Genomic DNA, 14,422 nt, shown 5'->3' with positions numbered 1-14,422 from the left:
AATCTAATCACCACAAAAAATTAAATTCTTCATCTTAAAAAAACCTGTTTGGTGGAAGGCTAAGAACACTATAATCTGATTGCTATATGCGGCACAACTGGAGCAAAATTAAGATTGCTTGGGTGACTAATTTTTGCATGAGCATATTTTCTAGTGATTTGGTGTTTAATTGCAAAATGCAATCTTAATTTGTAATTTCCAAGCTAATGTTAGTATTTTTATTTATTGATTTAAAAAGAAAAGTATATAATTTTAGGGTGTTTTTGTCTGAAGAAAGGTTCTTTCATCATTAAATCCAGGTTATGTTTTTTAACTTGGTTATAGGTTATAAAAAAAAGTCTCAGAAAATAATTCAGCAGTACCTGGACTGAGAAGGAGGAAGTGCCACAGCTAAGGACTGAGCAGCTGATTCACTGGGCATTCTCTGGATCTTGGTGTCTGCTGTCAGAGCCACACCTTGTAAAAGAAAGTATACAAAAAGCACAAATTAATCTGGTCAGAGATGCATTTTTGTATATGAACTGTTACATATAACTGAATATTTTGGTAACAAAGAAATCTTTGTCATTCACTGACATGGCTGACAGATAAGAATATCACAAGGCTAAATAAAACAAGGTTATTGTTCATTTTGGTCCAAATCCTTTGCATGGTGACAACACTGTACAGGGGCACATACAGGGTTTGACTGGCAGTGGAAACGGTGTGGTTCTATTACAAGAGACAAGAAATACCTACATAGAGACAGTGTGCACACCCCTTCCTCTAAACACTGTGGAACAGAGAACCCATCATGAGTGGAGACTGTTTCTGTATAAGTTGCAGAAGAGACAGCCAGAAAACCCATGATTTTCTAAACCCACTGGCTGATACTGTAGGGGTAGTGTAGGAACTATGAAAGCATCGGCCCTCCATAAATTGCAATATTAGGGGTTGGGAGTGAGATTCTGTCTCCTTCCCTTAAGGCATACCTGTTCAAAATGCTTTTACTTTGCTTTTGCACAAGGCTAGAGAATTTGTTCCACCTCTCTTAACCAACGTTTTAAATATTGGACACTAGCATTCAGATTAAATTAATTTTTTCTATACCAAAATAACAGTTTCAATTTCTCTTACAGCATATACTTTAATAATGAAACTACACTGTTCCAATTCTATTAATAGTAAAGATGGCCCACTTTCTGAAACATTCCATTTAAACTGTAAAAATATATGGGGTATGATACCACAGACCTGTTTCAAACAAAACTCCCACTACTCAAGTCAATGTAGTTGAAGCCTCCTGTAGATACCCAAAGTAGAATATATTTTAGAGCTACTGCCTATTTTTCCACAACTTTCTTCTAATATAGCCTGTCAGAAGAGTTTCATTAACACCCAAATGAGAACATCCTTATTAGAATTTGTTTATCAATATAATTCACAGTTGAAACTAAACCTATCCAATTACTGTCTAGATCATCGGCATAAACTCTGAATTTCCTGATTTTTAAAAATAGTTTTTATATCATTTGTGTGTGAAAAGTAGATATTTTTATATAAAATTTTACTCACCAGGACCAGGTGGATATGGATGTGTACCTGTTATCAAATATTCAAGTTCTTGTCCTAAATAACAGAATATTTTTCTTAATTATTGCTTTTTGTTGTAAACACTAAAATAAAGTGATCAATTACAAAAATCATAGCATGTCAGCAACCAGCAAAAATGGCAGTCGCATCTAAGTTGTAACACTGCAGTACCTGAGTGCTCCCTATTTCCCTTTGTTTCTTTTACTCTCCACTGTGTCAGTAAGATATCTGGCATAGACCAGAAAAGCACCATTCTTTGAAATGCTGATGCTACTGCTTACTACCAACAATGACTTTGCTTTAGGAACACTCTAGTCCCCCACAAAAAACTAAAAAGAGTATATTTTCATATAGATAAGGATGCATTAGAGAAGCTCATCCAGCAAGAAAGGATTCTGTTACCCAACAAATGAATGTTCCACATGGAATGTAAGAGAATTTTAGAGAAGAGTTTATCAAGTTATTAAGCTAAGACAATGAAGTTTACATGAGATTGGAGAAGGAAAAAAAGGCAAATACAAGTTCTTTTTAACTTCTCTTTTTAAGACAGTCCTCATCATGCCAGCCTCTCTCACTACTTGTAACTCTCTCAGAAGGTAAACATCTCAATTACAGTATGAAGATGTGAGACACTCTTGAGAAAAGAATACTTGCACTTCCTGGTACAAGTGCTGGAAGGACAGAACTCTTCTTGACCTGCTGCTCACAAACAGAAAAGAATTAGTAGGGGAAGCAAAAGTGGATGGGAACCTGGAAGGTAGTGACCATGAGATGGTGAAGTTCAGGATCCTGACACAAGGAAGGAGAGCAGCAGAATATGTACCCTGGACTTCAGAAAAGCAGACTGACTCCCTCAGGGAACTGATGGGCAGGATCCCCTGGGAGAATAACATGAGGGGGAAAAGGAGTCCAGGAGAGCTGGCTGTATTTTAAAGAATCCTTATTGAGGCTGCAGGAGGAAACCATCCCAATGTGTAGAAATAATGGTAAATATGGCAGGCGACCAGCTTGGCTTAACAGTGAAATCCTTGCTGATCTTAAACACAAAAAAGAAGCTTACAAGAAGTGGAAGATTGGACAAATGACCAGGGAGGAGTATAAAAATACTGCTCAGGCATGCAGGAGTGAAATCAGGAAGGCCAAATCACACTTGGAGTTGCAGCTAGCAAGAGATGTTAAGAACAACAAGAAGGGTTTCTTCAGGTATGTTAGCAACAAGAAGAAGATCAAGGAAAGTGTGGGCCCCTTACTGAACGAGGGATGCAATCTAGTGACAGAGGATGTGGAAAAAACTAATGTACTCTATGCTTTTTTTTGCCACTGTATTCACGAACAAGGTCAGCTCCCAGACTATGGCACTGGGCAGCACTGCCTGGGGAGGAGGTGACCAGCCCTCTGTGGAGAAAGAAGTAGTCTGGGACTATTTAGAAAAGCTGGACAAGCACAAGTCCATGGTGCTGGATGCACTGCATCAGAGGGTGCTAAAGGAGTTGGCGGATGTGATTGCAGAGCCATTGGCTATTATCTTTGAAAACTGGTGGTGATTGGGGGAGGTCCCGGATGACTGGAAAAAGGCTAACGTAGTGCCCACCTTTAAAAAGGGGAAGGAGGAGGATCCTGGGAACACAGCTAGTCAGCCTCACCTCAGTCCCTGGAAAAAATCATGGAGCAGGTCCTCAAGGAATCAATTCTGAAGCACTTAGAGGAGAGGAAAGTGATCAGGAACAGTCAGCATTGATTCACCAAGGGCAAGTCATGCCTGACTAACCTAATTGCCTTCTATAACAAGATAACTAGCTCTGTGGATGAGGGGAAAGCAGTGGACGTGTTATTCCTTCAGCAAAGCTTCTGATATGGTCTCCCACAGTATTCTTGACAGCAAGTTAAAGGAGTATGGGCTGGATGGATGGACTATAAGGTGGATAGAAAGCTGGCTAGATCATCAGGCTCAACGGGTAGTGATCAATGGCTCCATGTCTAGTTAGCAGCCGGTATCAAGCGGAGTGCCCCAAGGGTCGGTTCTGGGGCTGGTTTTGTTCAATATCTTCATTAATGATCTGGAGGATGGCGTGGACTGCACCCTCAGCAAGTTTTCAGGTGACACTAAACTGGGAGGAGTGGTAGATACGTTGGAGAGTAGGGATAGGATACAGAGGGACCTAGACAAATTAGAGGATTGGGCCAAAAGAAATCTGATGAGGTTCAACAAGGACAAGTGCAGAGTCCTGCACTTAGGACGGAAGAATCCCATGCACTGCTACAGACTAGGGACCGAATGGCTAGGCAGCAGTTCTGCAGAATAGGACCTAGAGGTTACAGCGGACAAGAAGCTAGATACGAGTCAACAGTGTGCCCTTGTTGCCAAGAAGGCTAATGGCATTTTGGGCTGTATAAGTAGGGGCATTGCCAGCAGATTGAGGGACGTGATCATTCCCCTCTATTCGACATTGGTGAGGCCTCATCTGGAGTACTGTGTCCAGTTTTGGGCCCCACACTACAAGAAGGATGTGGAAAAATTGGAAAGAGTCCAGCGGAGGGCAACAAAATTGATTAGGGGGCTGGAGCACATGACTTATGAGAAGAGACTGAGGGGAACTGGGATTGTTTAGTCTGCAGAAGAGAAGAATGAGGTGGGATTTGATAGCTGCTTTTAACTAGCTGAAAGGGGGTTCCAAAGAGGATGGATCTAGACTGTTCTCAGTGGTACCAGATTACAGAACAAGGAGTAATGGTCTCAAGTTGCAGTGGGGGAGGTTTAGGTTGAATATTAGGAAAAACTTTTTCACTAGGAGGGTGGTGAAGCACTGGAATGGGTTACCTAGGGAGGTGGTGGAATCTCCTTCCTTAGAGGTTTTTAAGGTCAGGCTTGACAAAGCCCTGGCTGGGATGATTTAGTTGGGGATTGGTCCTGCTTTGAGCAGGGGGTTGGACTAGATGACCTCCTGAGGTCCCTTCCAACCTTGATATTCTAGGATTCTATGAACATATCACAGTAGAAGGGATTGACCAGAAGTTAAAAAATCTCAAGGTACATGTCATTTGCCACTAGAAGAGTTTTAATTGAAAGGGAAAAGGGATTCCTCCTTCCGTGAATAATTCATACTTAAATATAGGGTATTTTTAATACCTACATGTTTAAAGACATTTGAAAAAGTTCTATATAACTCTTAGCCAACACTTCACACATTCTTTACCACCACCATTAGTGGCAAACTAGAAGAACACAATGTCTTGTTCCTTCTTTGCCACCTACATGAAATAACCATTATGTTTTTGAGCCTTATTATTTGTATAACATTGTACCACATAATATGTTCTGATAAACACCTTCCCTGTTCCGAACAGTTTACGTTGTATGGGCATATGCCAGAATACAAGACAATGAAAAATAGATGTTTTCCTTACAAATATTTCCCTTAGGCTATATCATAGTGATCTTGAAATTTAATTTCAGTTAACAAATAATGGCACACTAACCTTGATTTGCAGGATACTGTTTATGTCCATAGAGATCCCCTGGATTTGGAGAATCCTTCTCTCTAAAATTTTCCTTCAGAATAGGCATGTGCAGCACAGAACCATAATCTGTGCGAAGCTTGATTGACATCTTTAATTTGTGGCTGTTTACGAAAATATATATTAAATCTTGATCTTCTAATACATTATTCATTTTAAAATGTTTATATTTAAAATATTTGTAAATATTAGCTATGCTAATATTTTCCTTTCACTATCACCAGATAGCAGTTTTGTCCAAGAGTCTGAACATACACTATCAGACTTGTATGACAATTAAAGCTAGTCAGAAATTTTCCAATGAAACTCCTTTGTCAAGTCTGAAATGTCTTACAGAAGAGAACCAGATTCGACTACCTTTTGCAGAATCATAGGCAGGATTCTTACGGAAACCTGCCTGGTTCCCCACCAACTCACCTGGCAGCTGCTGGGGACCCTGAGCTTCCACGGTCTGAAGCTCCATGGCAGTTGCACCATGCAGGCTGCCCCAGAGCCGGCGATCCCAGGCTTCCAGGGTCCACAACTCCATGGCAGCCCCACCATGCCAAAGGCTGTCGAAGTCCTTGTCACAGAGCTGAGAGCTGCACAGCCCTATAAGCTCCAGACCTAGCCAGGATGGCTCTCAGAACATAGGCTCCTGGCTCCACAGCAGGGAACCTGTAAGCCCTGGGAGCTTCAGCTTGAGCCAGGATTTCCAGGCTCCCTGCTATGGAGCTGGGAGCCTGGAGGTCCTGGTACTGGCTTCCACACACTGTGGATCTGGGGAGCCCCACCATGAAGACAGCCCTGGGACCAGGAATCCCAGGGCTTCCAGACTCTCAGGCTAGGAGTCTGGAAGCCCTGAGATCACTGGCCCCAGAGCACTGTTCACAGTGAGCAGCCCCAGAGCTGCAGACCCTGGGAGCCCCAGCAGCTGCTGACAGAAAATGACATTTTTGTCAGTTTCAGCACAACTAAATGTCAAATTCAAACAGCAGCTGCCTGTCCCCAGAATCATATTTTGTTTTAGAAACACCATATGTAGGTGTTTCCAAAACTAATTTTTAGAGGAATTTTCAGTTTATAATGAAATCTGAATTGGACCAAATTCAAAAATTTTTAAATGAAACCAAATTTGAAGTGAACTGGAAATCCTGAGTTTCAGCCAGTGCTAGAAACAGTTGCAAAGGAGTGCCTGCCTCACGTTAACTAATATTTTATGATAATAAATAATAGACATACCAATATTTTATGATAGCTGTTCTTACCTTACATCGTCTAATGGTATAGGCTTTGCATTATCAGCCACAAACATATCATGGGTTCTCTTCAAGGATCTGAACACTAATGTGTGCACAGAGTGTTTCTGCACTTCCTGCAGAGAAGATACATTTAATTATACACATGGCAATAATTTAATAAAAAACCTGAAAATGGCAATGAAAATTAAAGTAGTGATTCTTGCCTTCTGTATGTAAGAAATGGACTTTAGCAAACTAAAGTACACAGTTGTGCTTGAGTGCTAAAAACTATAATTTGATGTGAGAGAGAGTTTCACCTCCCTCATCTCCAAACTTAAATCAATACTTAACTACTTCCCCCTTTCATGGGATACTGTGATGATCAAAAATAGCAGGCCAAAACTTGGATCAAAATTCTGTGTTTCCAACTATAGGCACATGTGAATTTAATGAAGAGAAACAAAAAAGCTTTTCACTCATGCTTGCCAGCTCCATTTTTATAAGTTGCCAATAAAGCAAATGAGTCAGAGTGCAGGACTCCCTATAAATTTGATTTTATTGCCTAAATAAACAAGCAAAAGATTTATAAAGTGCCATGTACATTATGTCACCTTTGTGTATGCCTCTGATCAGAAAACTGTACAGTAGTGTTATTCTGGGCTCAAAATCAGTAGCACTTGTTTTCATTTAATTAATCAAATTGTTTTGTTTTTAAAAGAAAAGGTCCAGAACACCATTGAGCTGTCAACAAGAACTCATAGGCAGATTAACGAAACTTTAATGGTAATTCTAATATCAAATGTTAGTTTTTCTACCACAACTGTATTAGCATTTTCTCTTTCCCGAAGACCCAGGAAGAGGGCCATGAGACTTAGACAGGCATCAAGTTTCAAAAACATTAGCAATGTCTGAGTGACTTGCTTAGTGCCATGTTTTCACCCCTCAGCTCACAGGGAGCTCTACACTATATCTCTCTTTCATAAACACTTTAGAAATACGTGTTTTATAAGTGCTATGTAAACAACTGGCAACTAAAGCATATACACCTCTACCCCGATATAACACGGTCCTAAAAAGCCAAAAAATCTCACCGTGTTATAGGTGAGACCGCATTATATCGGGGTAGGGAGAGGAACCGCTCCCTGCCCCAGCTCACCTCCACTCTGCCTCTGCCTCCTCCCTGAGCTCACTGCCACTGCTCCACTTCTCCCTCCCTCCCTTCCAGGCTTGCAGCGCCAATCAGCTGTTTGGCCTGGCAAGTCTGGAAGAGGGGGGAGAAGCAGAGTGCTGGCAGCGCGCTCAGGGGAGGAGGCAGAGATGAGCTGGAGTGGGGAGCAGTTCCTCAGCGACCCCCCCCCCGTTACTTGCAGCAGCCCTCTCTGGGGCCCCCCCACCCCAGCTCACCTCCGTTCTTCCTCCGCCCATGAGTGTGCCACAGCTCTGGTTCTCCTCCCTCCCAGGCTTGCCGCACCAAAACAGCTGATTGGCACAGCAAGCCTGGGAGGGAGGAGAAGCAGAGCTGCAGCGTGCTTGTTGGAGGAGGCGGAGCGGAGGTGAGCTGGCGGGGTGGGGTGCAGCAAGTAGCTGGCGGGCACAGAGGAACCGCTTGCGGTAACATGAATTTGGATAGAATGAGGTAAAGCAGCCCCGTCCCCCAGAGCACTGCTTTACAGCATTATATCCGAATTCGCGTTATATTGGACCTCATTATATCAGGGTAGAGGTGTATTACTTTCTTTTACTGCTGGAAATTGAATCCAAACTAAAAACAGAAACAAGAATTAAAACAGATGTTAGAGTAACTATGGAACATGGACCGAGAGTCAGGAAACTATAGTACTATTCCTAGTTCACCCGCTGACCGGATGGTTAGCTTGGGACAAATTACAATCTTTCTCATGTGCCCCTCGTGTAAAATGGGGACTGACAGTACTCTTCACCTTGAATAATGGGCTCAGTTCTCATCCCCTAACCTCAAAAAAAATAGAGGTAGGAGCCCAGAGATGGATGGACAGAATTGATTAAAAGCACGTAGAGATTGCAAAGTCTAGGATCGTTTAGTTTAGAAGCACAATATACTGACAAAAAATATTATAGATCGGTAAAGTAAGAAAAATGCTGCTTGAGAATTTATTAGAGTGTGATTTAAGGACATTAATTCCTATATTTTGACATGTGATGTTGACAATTGGTGTTTTAACTATTATCATCCTTTAATTTTTTGTATCAACATCTACTGTCATTAAATAGCAACAGAGGGTCCTGTGGCACCTTTGAGACTAACAGAAGTATTGGGAGCATAAGCTTTCGTGGGTAAGAACCTCACTTCTTCAGATGCAAGAATGGAAATCTCCAGAGGCAGGTATAAATCAGTATGGAGATAACGAGGTTAGTGCAATCAGGGAGGGTGAGGTGCTCTGCTAGCAGTTGAGGTGTGAACACCAAGGGAGGAGAAACTGCTTCTGTAGTTGGATAGCCATTCACAGTCTTTGTTTAATCCTGATCTGATGGTGTCAAATTTGCAAATGAACTGGAGCTCAGCAGTTTCTCTTTGGAGTCTGGTCCTGAAGTTTTTTTGCTGTAAGATGGCTACCTTTACATCTGCTATTGTGTGGCATGGGAGGTTGAAGTGTTCTCCTACAGGTTTTTGTATATTGCCATTCCTGATATCTGACTTGTGTCCATTTATCCTCTTGTGTAGTGACTGTCCAGTTTGGCCAATGTACATAGCAGAGGGGCATTGCTGGCATATGATGGCATATATAACATTGGTGGACGTGCAGGTGAATGAGCCGGTGATGTTGTAGCTGATCTGGTTAGGTCCTGTGATGGTGTTGCTGGTGTAGATATGTGGGCAGAGTTGGCATCGAGGTTTGTTGCATGGGTTGGTTCCTGAGTTAGAGTTGTTATGGTGCGGTGCGTGGTTGCTGGTGAGAATATGAAACCATGCACCTAACTCACCCAGCAATATCGTCAATTTATCCAGCTACACACTCAACCCAGCAGAAGAGTCTGTCCTATCTCGGGGACTCTCCTTTTGCCCCAGCACCCCCACGAACATGATACAGTTCTGCGGTGATCTGGAAGCCTACTTTCGCCGCCTCCGACTCAAAGAATACTTTCAAGATAACACTGAACAGCGCACTGATACACAGATACCCTCCCACCAACAACACAGGAAGAAGAACTCCACATGGACTCCTCCTGAGGGTCGAAATGACAGTCTGGACCTATACATAGAATGCTTCCGCCGACGTGCACAGGCAGAAATTGTGGAAAAACAACATCGCTTGCCTCATAACCTAAGTCGTGCAGAACGCAATGCCATCCACAGCCTCAGAAACCACCCTGACATTATCATCAAAGAGGCTGATAAAGGAGCTGCTGTTGTCATCATGAACAGGTCTGACTACCAGAAGGGGGCTGCCAGACAACTCTCCAATACCAAATTCTACAGGCCACTTTCCTCAGATCCCACTGAGGAATACACTAAGAAACTGCACCATCTACTCAGGACACTCCCTACACTAACACAGGAACAAATCAACATACCCTTAGAGCCCCAACCGGGGTTATTCTATCTACTACCTAAGATCCACAAACCTGGAAATCCTGGACGCCCCATCATCTCGGGCATTGGCACTCTCACTGAAGGACTGTCTGGATATGTGGACTCCCTACTCAGACCCTACGCCACCAGCACTCCCAGCTATCTCCATGACACCACAGATTTCCTGAGAAAACTACAATGCATTGGTGACCTCCCAGAAAACACCATCCTAGCCACCATGGATGTAGAGGCTCTCTACACAAACATCCCACACACAGATGGAATACAAGCTGTCAGGAACAGTATCCCTGATGATGACACAGCACAACTAATTGCTGAGTTCTGTGACTTTATCCTCACGCACAATTATTTCAAATTTGGTGACAATATATACCTCCAGACCAGTGGCACCGCTATGGGCACCCGCATGGCCCCACAATATGCCAACATTTTTATGGCTGGCCCGGAACAACGCTTCCTCGGCTCTCGTCCACTTCTCAACCTACGCTATATTGATGACATCATCATCTGGACCCATGGGAAGGAGACCCTGGAAGAATTCCACCATGATTTCAACAGCTTCCACCCCACCATCAACCTCAGCCTGGACCAATCAACACGGGAGGTCCACTTCCTAGACACCACCGTACAAATAAGCGATGGCCACATTACCACCACCCTATACCGAAAACCCACCGACCGCTACGCCTACCTTCATGCCTCCAGCTTCCACCCTGGTCACACCACACGATCCATCGTCTACACCCAAGCACGGAGGTACAACCGCATCTGCTCCAACCCCTCAGACAGAGACCAACACCTACAAGATCTTCACCAAGCATTCTCAAAACTACGATACCCACAGAAGGAAATAAAGAAACAAATCAACAGAGCCAGACGTGTACCCAGAAGACTCCTGCTACAAGACAGGCCCAGAAGAGAAACCAACAGAACTCCACTGGCCATCACCTACAGTCCTCAGCTTAAACCGCTCCAACGCATCATCAGTGATCTACAACCCATCCTGGACAATGATCCCTCACTTTCACAGACCTTGGGAGGCAGGCCAGTCCTCGCCCACAGACAACCTGCCAACCTTAAGCATATTCTCACCAGCAACCACGCACCGCACCATAACAACTCTAACTCAGGAACCAACCCATGCAACAAACCTCGATGCCAACTCTGCCCACATATCTACACCAGCAACACCATCACAGGACCTAACCAGATCAGCTACAACATCACCGGCTCATTCACCTGCACGTCCACCAATGTTATATATGCCATCATATGCCAGCAATGCCCCTCTGCTATGTACATTGGCCAAACTGGACAGTCACTACACAAGAGGATAAATAGACACAAGTTAGATATCAGGAATGGCAATATACAAAAACCTGTAGAAGAACACTTCAACCTACCTGGCCACACAATAGCAGATGTAAAGGTAGCCATCTTACAGCAAAAAAACTTCAGGACCAGACTCCAAAGAGAAACTGCTGAGCTCCAGTTCATTTGCAAATTTGACACCATCAGATCAGGATTAAACAAAGACTGTGAATGGCTATCCAACTACAGAAGCACTGTCTCCTCCCTTGGTGTTCACACCTCAACTGCTAGCAGAGCACTTCACCCTCCCTGATTGAGCTAACCTCGTTATCTCCATACTGATTTATACCTGCCTCTGGAGATTTCCATTACTTGCATCTGAAGAAGTGAGGTTCTTACCCACGAAAGCTTATGCTCCCAATACTTCTGTTAGTCTCAAAGGTGCCACAGGATCCTCTGTTGCTTTTTACAGATTCAGACTAACACGGCTACCCCTCTGATACTTGTCATTAAATAATTATTGTCCGACTCTCCACCCACAATTTCCTGGGACTGTGAAAATGCAAATGAATAAAAATAGAAATGAAATACAAAGGAAAATGGAGATTATCTGTCAATGATAAAACAAAAATCTAATTCTGACAAGCCTAAACATAACTCTACAACACGATTAACTAGGTAATCTGCTGGTCTGATCCAGTACTGCAATTCCTATGTTTGATGATAATGATACTTGCTTTTGTAAAGTACTTAACTACTTGTCAAACCCACTGATAATGTCAACAGAGGCCAACGACCAGAGAGACCAGCAGAGTCGTTGTCGGGTTTAAGGCTGACAGGGCGGCACGGGGGTGCTCGCACTGCTGCCAAGGGACAGGGGCGGCGACACCTTCCTCGAGAACGGGAACGTTTTCTGCTGAAACTCGCCAGCGACCTCCGAGGCACCTTCGCTTCGTGCAGACGCTGCCCTGGGGAGAGGGACAACCCTCCCCCGACCGGGACTCAACACACTCACCCCCTCGCTCGTTACCGTACACACCACATGGGCGACCGGCAGCTGCCCCAGAGCCCGGTTCACCCGGGGCCGCCACTGCTGCGCGAGGCTGGTGGCGGGCGGGTTCGGTCCCACGGGGGATGCCGGGCCCCAGCCCCGCCCCCACGCCTGGGCCTGCGGCTCGGCTCAGCTCATCCCCCCGGGGCACAAACCCCACCACGGGGCATACCGGAAACGGGCCGAGGGGGCTAATCGCAGCCTCAGGGGCAGTGGGAGGCCGGAATCCCCCGCCCGGTTCTCCAGGCCGGGCGCTCCTCGCTTCGGCAGCGGCAAACCCCTCAGCCGGGGCTGGGGGTTCGGGGGCGGGGCGGGGGGAGGCCGCTCTCTCACCTCCACCATGGTGCCCGCTGCGCCCAGCAAGAGACTGACCGCACACACCCCCCGACCGTTCCGCTATGGAGACACTTCCGGCGCCTGCCCGGCTGACCCGGAAGTGACGCGCTGACACAGGCGCATGCGCCATCGATCAAGAAATGGTAGGGCTGAGGGGGCGGGGCTCTTGCCCGGCGGGGCGTTGCTTGGGGAGCTGCGGATTCGATTCCTTCCCCCCTACGCCCCCCCGCGTGGTGCCCGGAGCAGGGGGTCAGGATCCGTTTGTGACGCTGCTACACCTGGAGCGGTGGACACGGCGAGGGGCATTGGGCGCTGCGAATGGATGAAGTGTTTTTAGCCCACAACAAGCCACACACGCAGCTAGGGGGCGTGGTTTAGGGCCCCTGATTTCAGGTGAACCTGGCCTGTCAATCACTGTCAGCGCCCCTTGCGGCGACACAGCGCTCGCCGCACGTGCTGGGGGCGAGCCCGCTGCGGACTTCGGAGCGAGCAGTGGCGGCGAAGCCTGTGGATAGGACGGTAGAGCTTCCAGGAGAGCCCGCTGCCGTTCCACACCCCAGAGCTACTGGACCCGCTCCCTCGGGCGAGCGAACTTCCCCTGCTAGCCGGGCTGGACAGGGCTCGTTTGAACGTAACGAAGCTCTAGCCAGTTGAAATGCGCACCCAGAGCCTGTATTAGAAGATCTTGAGAGGAGCGATGCTTTGCAAACGTGTTGACGGTTTTTACAGTCTACTCCAAAACAGGTTGAGAAGCAGCTTTAATTTAATAATGGATCAAAGCTTGACCCTTACTACTCCAGCTCCACTTGCCACACTTAGAGACTAGCCTGAACATTTCAGCCAGATGGTAAAAAAAAGTGTAATAAACAACTGAAAAAAGCTGTTTAGAAGATACACTCTTAGGCAGCTTTAATTTAACTGTCGCTGCTGCAACATGTTTTAGCCAGGCTACATTGTGTCATTTCCACTCAGTCTTCGGGGATTACGTGATAAATATATATAACCATGTGGCGGCACAGATGTTTTTGTATAAACAATTGTTGTATGGAGCAATTAACCATCAGAACATAGCAACTGCAATTACAGATACTGAACAGAAGAGTGCAACAGTTAGCTTTCTAAAAGATACAGGGTATTTCACTGAGCAGCTGTAGTAAAGATCAGAATGCTGAAAGGCATGTTAACAATTCCAAAATGAGAAATGTCTCTGGAGTATTGGTTTCTGAATTTAGGTTTGATTTTATAAAACCTCATCCAACTTTCTAATTTTATTGTAGAATGCAGAGAAATATTTTAGGAGAGGTTTTTCTAATTCATAGGATTTGTAATATATTAAACTTTATGTATGAAACAAGCCAGAGTAATGTGGACAAGGGAGAAGTGTTTTTAATCCCAGGATCACAATAAGAAATTTGCAAAGGAAAACTGCATTGTTATGTGATACTTAGTGTTATTAGGTGTAATGAATATAGTATCAGGAAGTAGCCGTGTTAGTCTATATCCACAAAAACAACAAGGAGTGGCACCTTAAAGACTAACAGATTTATTTGAGCATAAGCTTTCATGGGTAAAAACCTCACTTCTCATCTCCATGCATCTGAAGAAGTGAGGTTTTTTACCCACAAAAGCTTATGCCCAAATAAATCTGTTAGTCTTTAAAATGCCACCGGACTCCTTGTTCTAATAACACTAAATATTTTTTTTTAAAGGAAGCCTTTATTTGAACTCATAGAGTATTTGTTTTTCCCCAAAGACTTCGTATAAACCACACAAAAGATGTCAGCTATGGCCATATATGGGGGGAAAAGATTGTCCTGTTAATGTCCATGTATTACTATTATTATT

At 44.7% G+C, this 14,422-nt stretch overlaps 1 protein-coding gene across 2 annotated transcripts in view; it reads right to left on the bottom strand.

The window, feature by feature from the left end:
• Positions 1-12,659, bottom strand: part of PLRG1 (pleiotropic regulator 1) — a 29,525-nt gene extending 16,866 nt beyond the window's left edge. Inside the window, exons 1-5 of one of the 2 annotated variants that reach the window (XM_054029614.1) lie at positions 12,575-12,659; positions 6,336-6,442; positions 5,050-5,192; positions 1,555-1,608; positions 363-456 (exon numbers count right to left, since the gene is read on the bottom strand). In XM_054029614.1, the coding sequence (XP_053885589.1) occupies positions 363-456; positions 1,555-1,608; positions 5,050-5,192; positions 6,336-6,442; positions 12,575-12,583 (407 nt within the window). In that variant the 5' untranslated portion in view covers positions 12,584-12,659. Of the gene's footprint in view, positions 1-362; positions 457-1,554; positions 1,609-5,049; positions 5,193-6,335; positions 6,443-12,413; positions 12,519-12,574 lie in introns of those variants that run through there. The other variant, XM_054029615.1, reaches the window with a different exon arrangement.
• Between the last annotated feature and the right edge of the window lie 1,763 nt (positions 12,660-14,422).

The sequence above is a fragment of the Malaclemys terrapin genome, chromosome 5 (genome assembly GCF_027887155.1).
Source record: "Malaclemys terrapin pileata isolate rMalTer1 chromosome 5, rMalTer1.hap1, whole genome shotgun sequence".
Lineage (NCBI taxonomy): Eukaryota > Metazoa > Chordata > Testudines > Emydidae > Malaclemys > Malaclemys terrapin.
The sequence above is the reverse complement of the archived record's forward strand: the minus strand, read 5'-3'. Positions and strand labels throughout refer to the sequence as shown.